This window comes from Lotus japonicus, chromosome 2 (genome assembly GCF_012489685.1).
Source record: "Lotus japonicus ecotype B-129 chromosome 2, LjGifu_v1.2".
Lineage (NCBI taxonomy): Eukaryota > Viridiplantae > Streptophyta > Magnoliopsida > Fabales > Fabaceae > Lotus > Lotus japonicus.
In genome coordinates, this window is record NC_080042.1 from 81,089,583 (window position 1) to 81,111,049 (window position 21,467).

The window sequence follows — 21,467 nt, forward strand, 5'->3', positions numbered from 1 at the left end:
CTCTGGCTGTGAGCTGTGACTTATGATGAATTGATGATGCAGGTAGAATGAAGAAAATGCGGACACATGGAGTGAGAGAGTCTCTCTCCATGCATTAAATTGCATTGAGGTAGAGTTGTTGGAGTTTGCCATATGAATGTAGGCTCCATGGTGAGTTTAATTGGGCTTGGGGTGAATATAAGTACTTATGACTATACTGTAGTTATGTCTAACAAGAGGAAGATAATTAGGAAAATGAAGGGAAATTTCGGTGGAAAGAAGTTCCATTACTGCATGAAGATGAGGTTTGAAAAGATAATGTGGGGATATATAAGAGGGTTAATTAATGAAGGGATGTAATGAAAATTAAGAAATGATGAAGGAGGTAGACTGAGAAAAAGGTGGAAAAGAGACATGAGGGGCAAAATGGTGTAAATGAATGGTCCAAGCCCAGGCAATGCATTTTTTTCAGAAAAAAAATTGGTGTAAATGAATGGTCCAAGCCCATGCACTTGCATTTTTCACATAACAAATATTTCTTCCTTGAACCAAAATTAGTTCCATATATATATTGAAAAAGCGATAGAAATGTATGGTTCTTACTTCTTACTTGGGAAAATACAAACCACATTCTGGTTAGATCCACTACCCAAACGATGAAAGAAAAACCAAAATGAGTAATTTTGATTTAGACAGACAGCAGTAACGTATGGACAGGGCAAAAAATAAACATGCCAAAGACATATAGTTATCTCACCATGACTGTCATGCCATGCCATGTATGCATAAAAATTATAAAAGTGATCACCGAATAATTGGATATTCATAAAAGTCATTTCTTTTTTGGTGATTCAATTCATAATGTCATTTACATGTCCTTCTAGTTCTAGCCTTTTACCGCACCTTGCCTCCATGTTTTTTTCCCAGAACATCCCACACCCATGTGCAAGATCATTAATTCATTATCTCTTTTTTGAAAGAATTAATTCATTATCATATTCAGAAAAAAACACATGCAAAACAATCCCAATTTTCTGAAATTTAATAAAATACATATTCATTTTTTACATTCTAACTACTTTTCAATTGTCACTTTTTATTAATTTTTTTCTTTTTATAAAGGCTTAAATAAGTTTTTGGTCCCTAACCTTTACCAAATGCTTGGTTTCCGTCCCTCGCCGGAGCAAAGGTGGGTTTTAGTCCCTAACCTTTGCCACAAGATTTGGTTTTGGCCCTCCGGAGCTCCGGTGGCCCATGTGGCATGGCCACGTGGGATTAATAAGCTGACATGGATTTTGTTTTCTTTTAAATTAAAAAAACCTTATTAATTTTAAAAAAGAAATTATTTAAAATTCTAAAAAAAAAAAACTTAACTTATTTACTACTAAAAATAAATTAAAACACAATTCACCCTACAAAAAATCTAAATATTCATTTTTCATTATCACCTTAATCCTTTAACAACCAAACCCAGAAAAAGTAATTTATTCTTCATCATCTCCTCCATCTTTTAACAATCAAAACTCAGAAAAAAAAAATAATAAACTTCATTCTCCAGCCATAAAAACCTAGTAGCCATCTTCTTCATCATTCTTTCCGCACCCATAAAATCCTAAGCTTTCTTTTATCAAGGTTCAGATCGAATAACAGGAATCAATTGCAATTGCGTTTCAACACCAAAATCAAAGAATTCATAAAATTAGCAATTACGTGAAATCAATTGCAACCCAAAATCAAATACTCATTCCTCATTTCAATCAAACACAAAATGACCTCTGCTCCCTCTTCTTCTTCTCTCTGTTCAAGCAAATTAACCCAAAAACCCTCAATCTGCAACATCCCCTTCTCGTCCCTCTTCTTCTCTCTGTTTGCTGCACCTGCCTTCTCGTCCCTCTTCTTCTTCTCTCTGTTCGCTGCACATGCACCAACGACCTCCGCTCCCGCCGCCTACGACTAGGACTTCCATCGAACAAAGCAAGGACCACCGCAAAAGTTGAGCCCATCGCGACCTCTTCCCCAGCCTCACCATCGTGGATCTGTGCGAAAAAAGGTCTTGGTTCTTAGATCCATCGTGATCTGAGGCTGGGGAATTAGGGTATGTGGAGTATGAAAAATTTGGGGGTTAAGGTTGTTTGTTGTGTTGGTGAAACATAGATGTTGAAGATGATTAACCCAGATTTGAGGAGGAGGATGGTGGTAGAGGTTGTAGATCTGGGTGTGGGTTGATGAGAAAAAAGGAGATTGATGATGATGCAAACCCAGAAATCCCTTCACCAAAAACACACTGTTGCTCAAGTACCAGTAGAAGCATCCTCACAATTAGCATGAAAGGCTCCGTTACTGCAGAGGGAGGGAGGGATTCGGTTCCTGGGTTTGTTGCTGGCTTGGGTTTTCCAGATCTGGTTCCCAAGCAGTGCATGACAGAGGTTTCTAGATCTGGGTTTGAGCTCCATGGTTTTTTTATAGAATTAAAAAAAAAAATTCCACCGAGGTGATGATTAGGAATAGTTTTTTTTTTAACAGATTAGGAATAGTTTCATTATTAATTATTTTATTAATTTCATTTTTTTATAATTTAAATGAAAAATACAAATAAATTCCACGTCAGTTCATTAAACTGACGTGGTCATGCCACATGGGCCACCGGAGCTCCGGCGTTGATCCAGAGCTCCGGAGGGACCAAAACCAAATCTTGTGGCAAAGGTTAGGGACTAAAACCCACCTTTGCTCCGACGAGGGACGAAAACCAAGCATTTAGTAAAGGTTAGGGACCAAAAACTTATTTAAGCCTTTTATAAATCTCTCTCATCTTATTTAGGACGTATGCACGTCCATTTCAAGCGATATTTGACCTATGCAAAACTATACAAAAGAAAATTTGATCATTCTATTTCATTCACTCCTTTGTTAATTCGTTGTTTTGATTAATTCGGAAGTGCAGGCAGAAACTAAGTAAACTAAGCATTTTTGGTGTGGCTTGTAGTCTAAATTCAACTTAATTCAATTGCATCCACCCAACCGTTTACCTATACTTTTGCCGTGCATTAATTAATTTATGTAGTCCTTTGCAATTTCCATCCAGTCACATGTACAAAGACCTCCAATTTTTTTATTTTTCATAAACTAGTTTTTTTTTTCAACTGAGATATTTCTTAGATAATAAATTTGCGGACACCTAAACATATGTTGGCTCATTTGTGGGTCTATTGCCATTGCTTATTGCGTTATCTATCTACAACAACGAAATCACAAGTGTATAATATTTTAGACTAATTTAAATTTTTTATGAATCAATTTTTTAATATAAGAACCAATTATTAAAAATTTATAGCAGAGAACTGCAGATCGAAAATATGATTGCAGAGGATTTATGTTAGGGTAGTCTCTAATAAAAGGATAATGAATATATTCTGATACCATATTGGTTTGGAATTAGAGTTCGACTTAATTATCAAATGTTATTTTAAAAGTGAGAATTGCCCTATTATCTTTAAAAACTTATTTCCAGTTGATCGATTGATATGTGGTTTTAATAATGATAATCACCACGTGAACAAATTGTACTTGACTTTGGCGACATTATGTCCCTTGTAGTCTAGTAGCATTAATCACTCCTTCCTCCATACATGGGGTAATGCAATGTATTCATAAACTAAACTATTTTTAGAGACAGGTTTAACAACCAAATCATCAAATTCACAGTACCGGTAGAAGGGCTCAAATCATCAAATTCAAATACTGACGAGACACGTCATAAGAAGTGGAAGATGGTTTTTTTTTTTTGACAGAGTGGAAGATGGTTTTTTTATTTATTTATAAGCAAAGTGGAAGATGGATGGTGCTCTAGAAACTCAGTAGAAACTGGCAATTTATATATACCAGATTGAATGGATATAAAGTGACGGTAATAGCAGTAATGAATTGAACATGCATGAAATAGTTGAGCGATGGAAAGTTGGTTAAGCAATAATGGTCGGCGAGCTTTAATAGCTACGAAAGTAACCAAAATATTAATGCCAATTAATGCAGTTGTGGAAGCTGATTGGGACTGGCTTTTACTCAAATCTCAATTTGAAGCCAAAATCACCTTTTTAAAGAAAATGTGGAAAAAGACAAGATGGATTCAATATTGATGAGTAAAACTACTACTAGATAAATCCATTTTCTTTTTAAAGAAGAAAACTAGCTAGAAAATGGTAGTACTTTGTAGCGCTTTTTGAATGATGCCAGAGTGTTAGAAAATGAGAAATCGAATTGGTCGAGGTTTAGAGACCCTCACAATTTGAAGCAACATGGAAAAGACATTTTTGTCATTTAGTTCATACTTCATATTGTTATCACCTGTTTATATTCAACATTATATTGATTTTGTTACTGAATGATTTTTCAACATAGATATATACGCATTCCTTAAGGAACAAGAAATAATAGTTACGTGTAGAAATTCTGAAGTTGTTTATTAAATATAACATTCATTGTCCATAACTATTTTATGATTGCTAGTCTTCCTATCCTTTATTTTCTTTTTTCAACACACTGTTGTTAAATTTAAACCACAAAATTTGCCCATACATCACAAGAGTCCGCGTAGTAATGAAAACATTATGGTGACAATCCTTATCCAAGAAAATATCCTAGAAACACATCTCTTTAATGTAATAATGCAATTGTCTGTCTTTCTTTCTGGTAAGTGTGGACGTGAGAATATAAATGCTTGCTCTGTTGCTCGTGCCAATTTATTTTCTATAATTTACAAGACAATGATGCTAAACATAATCATATTACATGCCACTTGTGCATGGAAAATATTTTGAATAGATAATCCATTTATAATGTCGATTAATCGGATCCAATTTGAAAAGTCACTAATTTAAACAATAAATACAAGTTGCAATTTTTTTAGGTTCAAAAAATTTCATTCAAAAAGATTCATGAGACACTGGATCGTGTCCAAATGAACATCTTGCATGACTGAGCAAGAGGCCATAGCACATAAAAAAGACAAACACTGTATAAGAGGCCATACCATTTGCACGGTTTACACTTTACACTCTTCGCTTCCCAGTTCTACCCACATACAGAGAGACATAGAAACAGATATAAGTAAGAGATATAATATGTAATATGAAAAGAAAAGAAGAAGAAAAAAAAAAGGAAGAAATGAATAAAAAGTGCGTGGAAATGAGATAGAAGAGAAATTGAGTGTGAATGTATCAAAATGCAAAATACGGATTTGAGAGCAGACTTTAAAAGACAGGATTGGATTTGGAAACATTGTCACACCTATACCATAAGTCAAAACATCAATTTAGATACACATCATTTGACAAAAGAAAGATGATACAAATCATGTTCAGATATCCAAGAACTAACAGTTGAATGATTGGACTCCATGGGAGGGAATTTATTGTAGAGTGGGTCTCACATATTTAAGTTTAGGCTTAATTCCATTTTGGGCCCCTGATCTTTAAAAAATGGGCGATCTGGGCCCCCTGTGTTTAAACGTAGCGGTCAGACACCCTAAAGTTTCAAAAAAGTGCGTTCCAGGTCCTTCTGTTAGTGCCGTTTGTTTGACCAAACGGAGCCAGTGACGTGGATTTTCTTATTCATTTTAACATTAATTTTTTTACACAAGAATTCCCCCCCCCCCCCAAATCAGAAACACGATTCTCCCCAAATTGTAAAGCCTTTATTAATTAAAAAAATTCTAAAATTTCATCCCCAAATTGCAAGAAAATCATCAGATTTCATCACAACCAGATTTCCAGATTTCATATATTGATCAACTATCAACCAAGGACCTCCATTAAAATCCCGCTTCAGATCATCCAAGCTTAAAAATCATATCTCCAAGCCAATCACTTCCATGTGCTATTCAGGTGCCACAGACAATGAAGCCTAATAGTCATGAACTTGTGACCCACCATTATATCCAAGAGCTTGACAATCACAAACTGCCACCGTGGAAGGAAGTTCTTGCGCCTTACTTCACGAGAGAGGATAAGTTCAAAGCAAAAGGGATTTGGCTCGCCACGCACCTCTGCTTCCAAGGGAGGAAAGGATGGGAAGGGAAGTTCAGATCTTTCTCCTCCTGATTTCGATTCCATGGCGTGAGAGAAAGAAGAAATTGAAACGCTGTTGAGGCGGAGAGATGGCGAACACAGCAGATCCAGAAGGCGTTCCCTCACCACCACCACCATAACGACATCCCCACCGTCCCTTACACCCCACTCCGCTGCAAGTCATGCTCCTCCCTCCTCAACCCCTTCTGCATCGTCGACTTCACCGCCAAGATATGGATCTGCCCCTTCTGCTTCTCCCGCAACACTTTCCATCCTCACTGCGCCCAAATCCAGAGGAGAGAGAGATCGAGAGAGAGAGAGCGAGAGCGAGATGCAGAGGAGAGAGCGAGACCGAGAGAGCGAGCGAGTCTGAGAGATTTGGGGTTGTGGGGTGGGGTGATGTTGGGGTGAGGTTGAGGAAGCCATGGAAGGAGGAAGGAGGAAGAAGAAAGAAGAAGAAAGAAAAAGAAGCGTGAAAGAGAGATGAGAGGGGTAATTTTTGGGTAAAAAAATAATCTTAAAATAAAAAAGTAAATCCACATCACTGCTCCGTTTGGTCAAACTAACGGAACTTAACAGAAGGGCCCCGATCGCACGTTTTTGAAACGTTGGGGTGGCTGACCGCTACATTTAAATACGGGGGGCCCCGATCGCTCATTTTTGAAAGATCAGGGGCCCAAAGTGGAATTAAGCCTTAAGTTTATCATCTTGTTCAGTACAAATTGTCACATTATGTATTACTATTATTATCATTCTGTTTCTCTTTAATTGTTGATGAAATTTATCCGGAAATAGAAGAGTGTAAATAAACAAACTTTATAAACTCCTAATTGTCTTATCAACCTCAACAATTCAATTTCTTCCAGTCCTTATTTTCCATCTTTTATAAAGAGAAAGGTGCATGTGCCTTTTAGTCTTTTGTTGAATATTTCACCTAGTCATAAAGCTAAACTTTGGACTGAAAGTGGTGTGATTAAGTTTTTTTAATGGTGATTCCAAGGACCAAGATTTAAGCCCTTAATACCACAAGTAAAATACACCTCCAGTCAATATCAAATTCAATTGCAACTAAAGAGCACAGCCCTTAATACCACAAGTAAAATTCACTTCCAGGCAATATCAAATTCAACTGCAACTAAAGAGCACATGTAGTGAATGCAATTATGCAAGTTGCCTATGAAAGAGAAAAGAGGACCCAATCAAATGATAGTTATGGAGAGGTTGAAACTGGGCAAAACCACTCATTTATGTAAGAGAAAGAAAATAGCAATGTCAATTCATCAAAGCGAATATTCTGGCAACAAATTTTTGGATATCCAGTAATTTTCAAATAGTACATAGCCAAAAATAATTTCATAAAGTCGTATCCAAAATTTGTCAACATTCAAATGTGGTTGTTAGTTGCTGGTTATCAAGAAAGCCATCCAATTAATACAACCAAAGAAATAAAGTCTCCTAACTAGTTACTAGTTAGCAAATGAATAATGCATTCACGTCTTTCAAATTAATAGATGTGTTTCAAATCTCTTCAAATAATCTTAATATTCCATTTTTGTTTCTGCACTAAAGAAACTGGCCAGAAGCAAATAGAATGCACAATGCAGCTCAAGCAATCATTTGTTTACCATGAACTAAACGTCGAATGTTGATTTGATATGATTCCTTGTTGCTTCATAGTTAACAGCATCTAGCATTCTATATATTTTTAACTTGTCTGCAAGTAACAGAAAGCAGAATGTTAAAAGAGGAAAAAGGACCCCAGAAAGTTCACTTACATGAACTTATCCAATAACATAAAGCACAGAGTGATTTTCTTATACTTAATCATAGGCAAAACTGTAGGTTCACTGATTGCAGAATACAAATTTCTCTTGGTTACATGAGTCGACCAACATAGGTAGCTCGGGGATATTGTCGTTGCAGTTGTGGCCATTGGACAAAAAGTTGATCAGCCATCCGCAACTTGTACAGGAGCAGGCCACTCAAGGAGAGCCTTCTCACTCTCGCAATGCTCTCGACGTAGAAAATTGATGACCATCTGATTCCCATCACCTACGCAGAAGCTTAAACACACTTCAGAGGCATCATAAATTATCAAATGAATTGGATAAATGAAATGATGGAATTATAACAGATTAATGACAGGAATATGAACCTTAAATATAAAAGCAATTGCGCATAGGGGAATGCAAGTCCCAGGTCCGTTGCAAAGTATCTGGATAGTAGCAAGAGTTGATTACTCAAATTGTAACATATTAACATAAATAAATGATAGAATCTGTTAGGAGACTTCACTGTTAGTCAGTTAGTTAGTTATGGAGAGAGGAGATACATGATATAAGTAATAGGAGGAAGACAAGTAAAGAGTCTTGTCCTTTGGGTAAAGGACCCCAATCTGCAATATCTTTGAGTAAATTGGGGAGATTTTCCCTATTTCTGGTAAATACAATACTAGGTCTATAACTGGTTTTGAAGCTGTGATATTGCATCTTGAAGTTGATCCAGGACGGGCCAATGGTTCAGCAAGAATGAAGAAACACATTCTTGAAGAACTGAGGAAAGATATTGCAAGTTTCAGGGGTGAACTCAAGGAGGAATTTATGGAGATACCAACATTTCAAGGCCAGAAAGCTTACCAGAGGATTAACTCAGCTCACACAACATTTCAAAACAAGGGGCACAAAAGATTAAGAAAGTTAAGAGTGGGTGCTTCGAGAGTACGTGCTCTCACTTGGTATATGGGATGGGGGTTGGTGTAAAACAAACTTGACATGATGGATTTCTTGAAGGAATTGATCAATGAGTTTCAGCCTTAGCATGAACAGATGAGGAATCAGGATCTTATCTTTGGGAGCAAGAAAACATGAGGGAAGATGAAGTCCTAGAGATCAAGAACCATGGTGGTAGAGAAGAAACAATTGGTGGGGAGGTGAAAGCGGAAAACAATGGCAGAAATAGATGCATACATGGCCATGGTGGGGGAGGAATATGATTGGCCCAGGGTATAGGGAGAAAGAAGTTAAAAACAGATTGGCAGGGGAGAAACAAAGACAAAAAAAAAGAGTCAATGTGGGATTTGAAAGTCATCATCGAGTAACCAAATAGAGGAAAAAATGGAGAGATGTTTTTGTCCTTGGTGGGGGGTCACAAAGGAGAAATGAAAATGAAACAAAGAAGGAATAAACCAGTGAGTCAGTGACAGCCTTAGAAGGGTAAGTTGTGCGTGTGCCAGTCTGCCAGACAACCCAGCACCACTGCCAGAATTGCCGAACTCAGGCTCATTCATAGAGAAGGATGGGACATCAAAAGCTATAGTAATTTGTGGCTGTCAGTAGTGCTGGCCAAGTTTTCTCTGCTGGAACTGGAATTGCTGCGCAAAGACATGCATGCAATGGCCAACACTTCTTCAATGGCAGGGAGGCAGGGACAAAGGAAGAGCAGGTTGCCATCCTGCTATAGAATGACAACATCCTTTGTGAGGTGACATGAGCAAAGAGAAGGGAGACTTTAAGCATGCTAGTCAAATGTCCACAGACAAAACTATCAAACGAAGCTCTTTATGCAGAGGACAAAGGGAGACAAAAGAGTTGAAACATGATGCAAACAAAGATGGTTAATACAGCCTGAAGCAGCGTGGAGCCGTGGACCATTATCGGTGTGACTATTCCAGAAAAGGGAGATTGGTGCAAAAGCAAAATGGAGTGGGTACAATATGAACCCCTTCCAAAACAAATGGGCCAAGAACACCCACTGATGAGAAGTGTGTCGTACAGTTACACGAGAGTAGAACAAGCCTCATCGAGAAAGAAGGAATTGTTTCAAAGAAAAACCAGGTCATCACTAGATGTTGGGCCAACTTATCATATGTTAGAATACAACCTCATCTTCCCATCTAAATGGGACAAAATTGAACTAGAGCTCAAGATAAGGAATAGCAGGGGGCTGTACTAGCCACCCAGCTCTTATTTAAGGGTGGTGTAACTTATAAAATATTGAGGATGACTGACCCAATTGACAAGGAATTGGAGATACTATGGGAGAGACAGAGAGAGAGAGGGGTAACTTCAAAGTTCAAACCCATTGCTTTAAACATTGAGCTAGCTATTGCTGGGGGCACTGAAGATCAATGGGAACAGAGGCACTATTATATTTCATTTGTGTTTTGGTCATCATGTTTCAAACAGTAGGACCAGGGTGGGATTTTGTTTTCAGCAGCCACAAGCTATTCATGTTGAGGAGAATGTGAATGTTTCAGGGGTATAGTTAGGAGACTTCACTGTATGTCAGCCAGTTAGTTAGAGATAGTTTTAGGGAGAAAGGAATAATGGGATATAAATAATAGGAAGAAAGAATGGGAAATCATCTTGTCAACTGAGTAAGGGATTAAGGCCTTTGGGCTAGGGAGGTGCAGACCCTCAAAGTTCCGCAACCTCTTTTTGTAAAATGGGGAGATTTTTCCCTATTTCTTGTTAGTACAATTACCAGGTATCTATCAGAATCAAATAAGGATAAAAACAGTACCACTTCAGGTCTAATTTTAATCATAAGCCACAGCGCGTGCACCATTGCAATTAAAGTAGTCCAAACTGAGGTTATATATGACTGACCAACTTCCCTACTTCGATATATTTTCATGAACTGTGCAGCTCCAGTAACACTTGATCCATTCTGCAGTAAAATATGTTCTTGATCAGAATCTGTAACCCAATGACACCAAACAGAAGTAAAATTCAGAGCCCATTAAATTTATTCACACTTTGCACCTATGCCAATCGAAGAAAATAGGAAACCAAAAGGCAATATTTAATATATATATATATATATAGATATATAATCTCTATTTCCAGTCCCTAAATCTACAATTGGAAAAGGTTCAAAGTCTGCAAACCAGAAAGAATGGCAGATAACGCAAAATAATACTGGAACCCTACACTAGGCATACAGAATACTCATTTTGATGAGAATTTATTATTTGACATTTGACAATAATTCCCACCATGGCTGATAGCAGATAGGCAGATAGCTAATAACTATGAACTGCTCATGACTATTAGCTATTGGATCCCTGGACACACTCCTGCAAGAAACCTACATGGGACTAGGAAGCACTCCTTCAAATCTACTTATTTAAGCATCAGTAGGTTGAACCATTAGTAGAATAGTAGTCACATTGAAAATCATAAGTTTAATTCTTCTCATATCCAAATATACAGCACTTCCGCCAATGTATTATCCCCATACAAAAAATGGTACATGGAATATCCTCTTTAATATCCCTATAATTTTCAAAACTAATATAAGATAAATGTTGAACTTCTATTGTTTAAGTCGCTAACATATACAATAATCCAGACCAGCTATCCAATTTTATATAGCAGAAACCCCTCTTCGCCTTGAAAAAAGGAGAAAAAAGAAAAGAAAAACAGAACTTAATAAATAAAAAGGTACATATAGATAGCAAAAGAAAAAATAGCAGCACCTCAGCTTCCAGGGAGTTCTCCAGCAACTGAGCTTTTTGAAGACTCATATTATCAGTAGCAGCAGCAATGTAGAATCTTGGATTAAACCTATCTTTCTGTAACACTGCCAATAGATTAAGCATCTCAGCAGTATGACCACCTACAGCAGAATAAAACTATAAATTGTAGAATTGTCATAGAATGTTTTGATACGGAAGAGAGGGAGAAGTAAGCTCGAACCTGATCCTAAAATGATAAGTGTACTAACAGGCTTTAAAGCTCTTTTGCTCAAGGGTCTGCTGCTACAATATAGGACATAAAGAACTCGAACCACTATCAAGGAGACAGTAAAAATGACACTTGAAAGGATAGTAATTGAAGATGCACTAGACAAGCAGCAGCTGCTGCCTTTGTCCATCAGAGGCAGCTTCGAAATATCAGCTCGAGCTACACTTGCATATTCGCTACAAAATCAGGAGAAAATCAAGGAGGAGTAGAAATTATTATTTCACACGCATGTATCTATCTATACCCATGATTACGTAACTACATATACACAAAAGAAAGGTGCATTGTTGGAATATGGAGACACTACATAGAAGACTAGGTTTTACATTACAACTCTATGAGACTATCCTAAGGGACGTATCAATAACCAATTATCCCAGAAGCTTAACCTATTAGGTAAACGACGCATGAATGGTTTTCTATTATATTTCGAATAGGAAGAAACAGATATATACATGACTCTATCATGCTTGTTTTGTTATATATGAAGCTAAAACCTGATCCAGGGTACATTTGTCCTACCATCACATTGGGGGAAAATCATCAAATTTTGAAAAGGAGTAAGGAATTGCATCAATGCTAAACTGAACTCATTTGTCGTTGCAGATATATTTATAAAAATGAGAACTCGGACATCATCATCATCACTCACCCCAGGTAGATAGGGTTTGAGGCACGAAGATTTTCGGGGCGTCGTGATTCTTCCGCCGGCAGCTTCTGTGGCAACGACAAGTAGATCGATGGAAGCAGAAATGAAGAAAACGATGACGATTTGCAATCCCAGATCAAAGCATAGGAAGCGTTTCGTTCATCCGTAAGTTTATTTTCACACTGTATTCACAATTGCTGAATTGCACCGCAGAACCAGAAAGGGAAAAAAGGGAGAAAAGTAGGTGATTTGATTAAAAAACAAAAAAACAAAATAGGAAGAAACCGTGAGTAGAAATGAGATTTAAGATATAATAATAATAATAATAATAATACACCACCAAGTTGTATAAATACAGTGTTTTAAAACTCGGCTCGCTCGGGGTATTGAGTCACTGGTCGAACCAATGGGTCACTGGTTCGATTGCTTGACTTAATTAATATTAAAAAATAATAAAAAATGTCCAATGCAATATAAAGTTAATATAAAAAAAATAAAATACGATTTTAATCAACAACATCCTGGTGGTGCAGTGGTAGTTTTCCTTCATATTACCTGGTTTGACCATTAAACCGGCCGGTTCAAACCGGTTCCAGCCGAGTGACTTGCACAACCGGTTTGATGTGAGGCTAGGACCGATCAGGTCACCGAATCCCGGTCCAACCGGTTGGACCGACCGATCCGAGCCGAGTCTTAAAACACTGCATAAATGGAAAGAGAAATGAGAGAAGTAAGTTATATGATATGCGAAGTGATATAAATTAAAGAGGGGTGCGAAAGCAACACTCATATGGTAAAAAAATTTATTGAAACATTCCTATAGTAATTTGCTTGTTCTTAAATAGGTAAAAAAAAGCCCCACAAACACACTAGACAGAATAAAAGAAGTACTAGTGTTTTTTTCTCGTGCACGAGGAATATGTCTATTGTATTTGATATATCAATTAATCATGAATGTAATTATGCGTGTTTGTTTAAATCTTAGATAATTATGGCAAATCTTTTAAAATTTGGTTTCAATATCTGTTTTGGAATTGGGAAACACGTGTCAACAAAAGATAAGTTATCTAATTATTTTCTAATATATATTAATTAATATATAGAGGAGGAGATGACTGATGCAGTATCTTAGATAATTAGGAAAAATCTTTTAAATTTTAATGGATTATAATCTCAACATTACATATTTTTTTTATATTGTGGATCATGAGAAAGAATAAAAGGAGAAATCATGGGATTTTATAAATATATAGTAAATTAGGCTTGAGACTTTTCCTAATTTAAAGAAATAATAAAAACGGTTTCAAAATTTGTTTTGGAAATAAATTTAGTAAGGAGTAATATAGGTAAATCTTAAATAATTAGGGCAAATATTTTAAAATTCGATTTCAAGATAAAAAAAACAACACATAAGAGAATCCATCAAATTGAATGACACGTGAAATATTTTTTTATGAGAATTAACCTACGAATGACACGTGAGATTTTTTTTTAGAGTATTAGTTAATTTAAGATAAAAATAAACAACCTAAATCCTAATTAATTTATACTTTAAAATAAAATAAAATATTTTCTAAAATTAACATTAAATAAATAATAAGATAAATTAAGGTAAAATGAATAAATAAACAACCTAAAAAGGTAATAAATAAGGATAGATAAAAATTACAAAAAGCTAGCAAATCATAATAAAAACTCATAAAATCCTGAATTAATTAAAAATCTGAAAATTCAATAAAAATACCATAAAAATTAATTAATAATCTAAAAATAAATAAATAAATAAATTAAGATAAAATCATGAAATAAACAACCTAAATATTAATCAAATCTAAAATTTAAAAATGTATTTTTTATGAGAATGACACGTGAATTTTTTTTATGAGAATTAAAGTGAGAATAACACGTCACTTAATCATATATATTGATATTGACGTGTTATTCTCACGTTAATTCTCGTAAAAAAAATCGACGTGTCATTCTCAGGTTAATTATCATATATAGTGAAAGTTTAACGTACTTTTGGATGGAGTTAACATGATAAAATGAGTGGGGTGGAGTGTATATTTTGAATAAGAATGGGGTGAAGTGTTTTTCTAGCAAACCTTTAGGGGACTAAGTGTATTTTACTCTATTGATATTGATTAGAGCTGTTAATATGGGCCAGCCCGGCCCATATGGGTAAACCCGTATGGGTTGGGTTTAAAACGGGTTGGGTTGAAAACGGGTTGGGTTGTGTCAACCCGGGGTCTTAACGAGCAAGGAAAATATGAACCCAACCCGGCTCGCTACGAGCTCGCGGGTTGGCGGGCTAGCTCGCGGGTTGAGTGAAATAAATATAAAAAATAGAGAAATTGGATTAGAAAATGTTTAAAATGTTATTAAAGAAATACTTAGAGAAATTGGTACCAACTCATAAGAAAGAGGTTTATTAACGCAATTACTTTTATCTCACATTTGAAATATAGAAAAAGAATTTAGTTTAGAGGTTTTGAGAACACAATTATTTTACTGTCACATTTAAAATGAGATAAATAATAAAATAAAAATAAATAAAACACAAAAAATTGACTCAAATTTAAAGAAATGAAATTTTTCATTTTTCTATCTAAAAATAATACATAAAAGAAACCTGAAATTAAAGACAAAAAAACAATTTTTTTAATAAAAAATCAATCTAACCCGATGGATTGGCTCGCTTGACCTACGGGTTGGCCCATCTAACCCATGGGTTAAACGAGCCGGGTTGCACTAACTCAAATTTTTTTCGAACTGGAATTTAACCAACCCAACCCGGCTCATTTAGCCAACCCGTCGAGCTGGCCCGCGGGTTGGAACCCATATTGATAGCTCTAATATTGATTGATTGATATGTGAGAACCGTAAAAAAAAAAAAAAAAAGAAGGCATGAAAAGTATATTTTTGGGATGCACTTGAAGTATCTTCCTTTGAAGCCGGCGCAGTGTTCCACTTCCAGCGAACCCAAACTGGTCTGGTCCAGCGGTGAAGGGGCAAAACACAAACAACCATGTTGGCTGCTAATAATAATTTCGAAGAAAATAAGGTTTTAAATAACGCGTGCGTTTGTTTAATCAACTACTACCAATCTGCAATTCTATTTTACTAGATTTTAGATTAGATTCACAACAACAACACCACACAATCACAAAACCACAATCGAGGCGTTGCAGTGCAGTGCAGTGCAGCATCAACATGAGAAGAAACCACCATCAATCCTCCACTGCTAACAATCGAGGACGACCGCAACAGTATCGCCCCAAATTCACATCCCGCTATGTCACCAAATCCCAACTCGTTCCTCCTCCTCCTGCTCCCAACTCTGTGGCGGCGGAACAAGCTGCACCTGATGATGACCATGTTGGGAAAAATCACCACAAAGGTGCATCAGAGTCAGAGCTGAACGGTAGCAACATTGATGAGACGAATCACGTAGCTGGTCCAAGCGAGGCCAACCAAGAAGATGATGATATCAATGATCTCATGGGGAGGCTTGATAAGTTGCTCACTGAAATTGATCAACCTGGTGAATTGTCCGAGGACCAGATCGCTATCAATGACCAATTGCAGCAAGATGAGGTAATAATTACACTGCAACTCTTTTTGTTCATAAGAAATTATGAACTGGTCTTAATGTTTGTTTGGTTTTGTCGTTACAAGTACTGTAATCATTTCTGGGAAGAAACTATCAGTCTAGGTTCTGGACTGCTTTGGACCACTGATACAAATTTGCCATGCTATTAATCTATATTTTCTGCCATCAATAACAATAATGTTTTAAAGTAGGCAAATAATGTTATGCAGGGTAAATTTTATTTCAAGTGTATCTTAGTATCAAACCACAAAACTTCAAGGATGGATGCATTGGTTGCATTCTTACTTCTATTAGTAGCTCACTTAACTTACTAAGCATGAGCTTTGTCCAAACTTTCGGTTGCAAATTGGATTAAGAGGGATGCGCAACCAAAGTCTTGAATGCTTTGGTTTCCTTCAATTTGTGTAATGTTGTGTAATGTTGTGCACTTGGTTTGGGTGAACCAATATTATGGCACCTGTGGTGGCTGTCTTGCTTTTCCTTGCTTGCTCACTGAATTTCCTGTTATGCAGTTGCTAGTGGTGGAGTCAATTTATGGAGAAAACGTTTTCAGCCTTGAGAGATGGAAAGGCCTTCGTTGTTTTCAGGTCTTGCTGTAAGCCAACGACATAATTTTGGCAAACTTCCCCTTGTTTTGTTTTAACCTTTTCTTTGCAATGCAAATTCTCTGAAAACCAAATTCTGAATCTTTTCTCTCTCTCTCTCTCACTCCTTCTCAGATACACATATGCATTGATATTTTGGGCGAAATTGCAATTATCGCTAAGCTGAACTCTTCTAATGATCTTGAGACTGTAAGCAGTAATTCAGATGACTTCTTGTACTCTTTCAAAGTCCGGTATCTTCCACCTATTGTATTGACATGTTTATTACCTAAGTCATACCCAAGCCACCAACCACCTATATTTACAATCTCTGTCAAGTGGTTGGAACCCTTAAAGATTTTAAGTTTATGTTCTGAGTTGGACTCAATATGGGAAGAGCAGCAAGGGCAGGAAGTAATTTACCATTGGGTAGAATGGTTACATGGTTCTTCTCTTTCTCATCTGGGATTTGATAAGGAGATTACACTAGGTCCTTGTGACGTCAATCGTGTTGTAGACAAGCGGGTGGTTTCAGGAACCAAAAGCATTGATCTTGATATTCCTTTTTTACGAAGTTATAACAATGAGAAACACCATGAGAACTTCCTAAAAGAATTGCATGAATGTTGCATATGCTACAGTGAATATCCAGGTAATTTCCAATCTATGATTGACTTAATCTATAGACATCATTAGATATATTTCAGGAATTAGTATTTGAGAGACTCAGTCCACAATTTTTATCCCCCCCCCCCCCCATCTGAATATTCTTTAACTCAGCATACCATCACAACAGTTTTGATTAACTATAATAATTTGTCAGTTATGTGGGGTAGGCTATTACATAACTTTTATTTTGGAAATTTCACAGGCAAAAGCATGTTTGCTTGTACAATCCAAAAAGTTTTTTTTAATATATTACATTTTATTTTATTTGAAAAATACATTGTAGTGTGCACATAACCTGAGTAACCTATGGTAGCTTATGTTGTTGTAGATTAATATGAAGCTGTTCATCTTGTTAAATGAAACCATGTCTTTGATCTGATTTCTTCTTAAATAAGTTAATGCCTTCATGCCATTTCAATCCTGACATTGCTTTTGATGGATCGGATATCAAATCCCTTTACAGTTTTTGGGCTCTGAATGCAAAATGTATTTGTACTCGTTATCTCTTGTATTTTGATTAATCTCTTCTTGTGTACGTTAAAATTCTTCTTGTGGAAGAGCTGATGGGACACCACCTAAGCTGATATGCTCATTGGCTACCTCATCCCATTGATAATGCATGGATAATTTCATTTGCGTTGTTCGCTTCTGGTGAGAAGTTTTGCATTGACTAGAGATATGGCCAAATAATTGTTTATATAGGGTAGAGAAACCCTCACCCTGAAGCTAGCATTTGGAGTAGAGTTAGGCCTAACACAAATTTCAATATGGTATTAGAGCCTATTCTAGATCTGTTTATTGGAGACCACCATATATGAGCAACTTGCAAATGTTCATTCCTGCAAATTCCACGCTTCAGATGTCTAGCCTTGGGCATGAGGGTTGTGTTGAGAAGTCCCTCTAGAGATATGGCCAAATGAGTGTTAATAAAGGATAGAGAAACCCTCACCCCGAAGCTAGCTTTTGGGTTAGAGTTCGGCCTAACCCAAATTCTAATAGCTTCTAAAGAAGTATTATTTTCAATATGCTTTATATTTATATGTAAAAAAAAAAATTTTTGATAGGCAAATGTTAGTGGTTAGTTGTTAGTAAGTTAGAAAATCCCTACAAATTTCCCTTCCAGGATTCGAACCCTACACCTTCCCCTCCCCAACCCTTATGTCTCCTAGCTCTTACCACTTGAGCTAACCCTCGGGGACATATATGTAAAACTTTATTCTGCTTTTTTCCCATGCTTTCTCAAGTAGAATTTGTATGAATATGGTTCTCATGTCTGCCACTTTATCTACTAAAATTCTGAAGTAGTTACTCTGTTTATCATCAAACAGGTACTGAATTCGTCCAGTTACCATGCAAGCATTTTTTTTGCCGCAAGTGTTTGCAGACCTTTACGCAGATACATGTAAAAGAAGGCACTGTTGGTAATCTTGAATGTCTTGATGCAAAATGTAAGGTTATGATTCCACCTGGCCTCTTAAAGCACCTACTGGCTGATGAAGATTATGAACGCTGGGAATCCATGATGTTGGAGAAAACACTTGCGTCAATGTCTGATGTTGTTCATTGCCCAAGATGTGAAACACCTTGTATAGAAGATGAAGACCATCATGCTCAATGCCCTCAGTGCTTTTTTAGCTTCTGTACCCTTTGTAGGGAACGGCGGCATGTTGGCATAGCATGCATGACGCTGGAGATGAAGATTCAGATTTTGAAAGTAAGTGGACTCAATATTGGATAAATAGTTTAGCTGGTTGTTTTATGCTCCCTCTACCATAGAGCTTCTTTTATTTTGGAGGAAGTTTTAATGACCAGCTCTATCTCTATTCTTTGATTGTTCTATTACTTGTTTGTAAGTTTTAAGAGTTGCAAATAAACAGCATAAAAAGAAAATTCTGCAAAGAGTACTCTTAACTTTTTTTTTTCTATCTATTGAACTTACCTTTAGAACTTCAGTAGGTGTTCTATGTTTTTCCTCATACACCAATTTTGTAAAAACGGCTTTGGGTGTTTTGTTGATTAATCTCCATTTATGTACTCAACGGTCAATGCTTTTCCTTACATCAACCATGTAACTTTAGGATGGTCCAGCAGTTGCACACTTGTATTTGTTGGATTTTCTTCATTGCTATCCAGCAATGTGGTAAATAGTTTGAATTGCTTGCATGTCTTATGTTGTAGTTTCCTGGCCCTTAATCGTTTTGATGTGAGTTCTCAGTTGCTAACCGGAAAAAATGTTTCCAGTTTTCTGATTTTTGAACTTCTTGTAGGACCGTCAAAATTTATCTCAATTAAAGGGTGATCAAAAGCGTAAGGAACTTGAAATGATCAATGAAATGCTCAGTATGAAAGAAATTCATCGTGATTCCAAGCTTTGCCCTTCATGTGACATGGCAATTTCTCGAACTGAAGGTTGCAACAAAATGAAGTGCGGTAATTGTGGACAGTACTTCTGTTACCGCTGCAACAAAGCAATTGATGAAACAGATCCATATGGACATTTCAGGTATATGGCTCCTCAAAAGCACCTAAAGTTCTTTTGCAAGTTTGGTGTCTCTATGAATCCAATTTCTAGAATTCTTTGAGAACTTACCTTTTTTTCATTCAAGGGATGGATCATGTGAATTATTCCCTCGCGAGATGATTGATGCCTGGCAAGAGAACTTAAATGCTCGCCAATTAGTAGGACAAGTACAAGCTGAACTCTTCCCTCAACGTGGCACAGCATGTCCTAGTTGTCGACAATTTAATGCAAAGGTGTGTAAACCTTTCATTTTATTTTGTACATAATATGACTTAAAATTTCTATTTTTAGACCAAATTAAATGGATTTAATGATTACTGAGTTACTGGATTCACAGAGACACAGTTGGATTGTTTGAGATTATGTAATTGATTAGCCTGTGATGAATTCCATCTATTTTCGTATCTGCTAAAGAAGTGACCTTCCAGTTTTATATGTATTTATATATTTTGGAATACCTAAGTACCGGACACAAACCAGCAAGTCACACTTTGTGCATTATACTTTAATATACTTCTTTTTTACCTTCATTTAAGCTAGATCTGCTGTTGCTTAAAGAATCATCTGTGTCAATTTTATATTCAACTTGTCATCCTTTTGCATCTCCAATGAAGGCTTTTTATTTGATGATTAGGAAGTTTAGAACTTATGATCTCATAAATACAAATTAAGCCTGTTACCACTAGTGAAAGGGTTTATAGTTCCAATCCACTATTTGAAAACTTCTATTTTGGAATAAACTAGTCTGCTTGTATCTGTTGGAAGACATTTCAGCTGTCATCTCTAACTACTTTCATTTCTGTCATTTTGATTTCATCACACAGATTGGAAATAACAATCACATGTTTTGCTGGGCATGCCAAAGCCATTACTGCTACTTATGCAATGAGGTTGTCAGGCGCGGCACTAAGCACTATGGACCGAAAGGCTGCAAGCAGCACAGTGAGGGATAGTATACCGATAAGTACAATGCCTTATACAAGAGTAGAAATGTAACATTGAATTTTTCTTTCTGTTTGATCATTTTTGGCAATATGAAATGTATCAGTTTCATTAGAATATACCAGATTGGTGAAGCCACCATGATTGAACGCAAAGGTGAAAACCATTTAGTACTTGTCCAGTGAGTGTATGAATAGGTATAAGGTTTGTTGCTATTGCGATCAAATAGAAGAGGTAGAGAATCAATAAGGTTTTTGTTGTACAACTCTGTCAAAAGCATTGTCCCCTTACGTTTGCTATTCCGAAATCCCTCTATAATTGATTTCGTTTTTCTTCCGAAACTTAAACTCTAAGAAGTGTAAGAAAAGTTCTGGGAAAAAAAATCAGCTATGGAACTTGGAGCTTTGAAGGGGCAATTCAACTAGTATAATTTTGATCTTTTGGAACGCCAAGTTTTGAAATTGAAATTTGTTTTCTTCCAAAGTTCAAGCTCTGTTAGTGGCAAAAGAAATCATTCGATAACTTTGAGCTTTGAATGTGTATATCTACTTGTATAATTTTACTTCTGAAACTCAAAGCTGAATTATTGAAATCAAGGTATAATAGGTTAGTTTTTATAGTTGAGATCAACCACGAACAATGACTAATCTTCTCATCACGGATACTCGTGCACTAAATGGTGAACCATAAAATGTGTTTTA

General features: G+C 36.3%; 2 protein-coding genes across 4 annotated transcripts; one reads left to right on the forward strand and one right to left on the reverse strand.

The window, feature by feature from the left end:
• Positions 1-4,823: 4,823 nt before the first annotated feature.
• On the reverse strand, positions 4,824-12,696 carry LOC130740158 (uncharacterized). Of its 3 annotated transcripts, XM_057592668.1 has the most exons (8): positions 12,441-12,695; positions 11,741-11,964; positions 11,521-11,660; positions 10,563-10,709; positions 8,197-8,256; positions 7,862-8,093; positions 7,667-7,755; positions 4,824-5,046 (listed from the first exon to the last, which is right to left on the reverse strand). In XM_057592668.1, the coding sequence occupies exons 2-6, from the start codon at positions 11,916-11,918 to the stop codon at positions 7,917-7,919; spliced, it is 702 nt and encodes a 233-aa protein (XP_057448651.1). In that variant the 5' UTR covers positions 11,919-11,964; positions 12,441-12,695; the 3' UTR covers positions 4,824-5,046; positions 7,667-7,755; positions 7,862-7,916. The 3 variants fall into 3 exon arrangements, with proteins under 3 accessions (XP_057448651.1, XP_057448650.1, XP_057448652.1); XM_057592667.1 differs by lacking the exon at positions 4,824-5,046 and having other exon boundaries at positions 7,380-7,755; positions 12,311-12,696; XM_057592669.1 differs by lacking the exon at positions 4,824-5,046 and having other exon boundaries at positions 7,380-7,755; positions 12,441-12,625.
• Positions 12,697-15,393: 2,697 nt separating this feature from the next.
• On the forward strand, positions 15,394-21,032 carry LOC130740160 (uncharacterized). The gene is made up of 7 exons (XM_057592670.1): positions 15,394-16,034; positions 16,563-16,637; positions 16,770-17,286; positions 18,632-19,017; positions 19,571-19,806; positions 19,910-20,057; positions 20,649-21,032. Exons 1-7 carry the CDS (start codon positions 15,651-15,653, stop codon positions 20,775-20,777), a joined length of 1,875 nt encoding a protein of 624 aa, XP_057448653.1. The 5' UTR covers positions 15,394-15,650; the 3' UTR covers positions 20,778-21,032.
• The last annotated feature ends 435 nt before the right edge of the window (positions 21,033-21,467 follow it).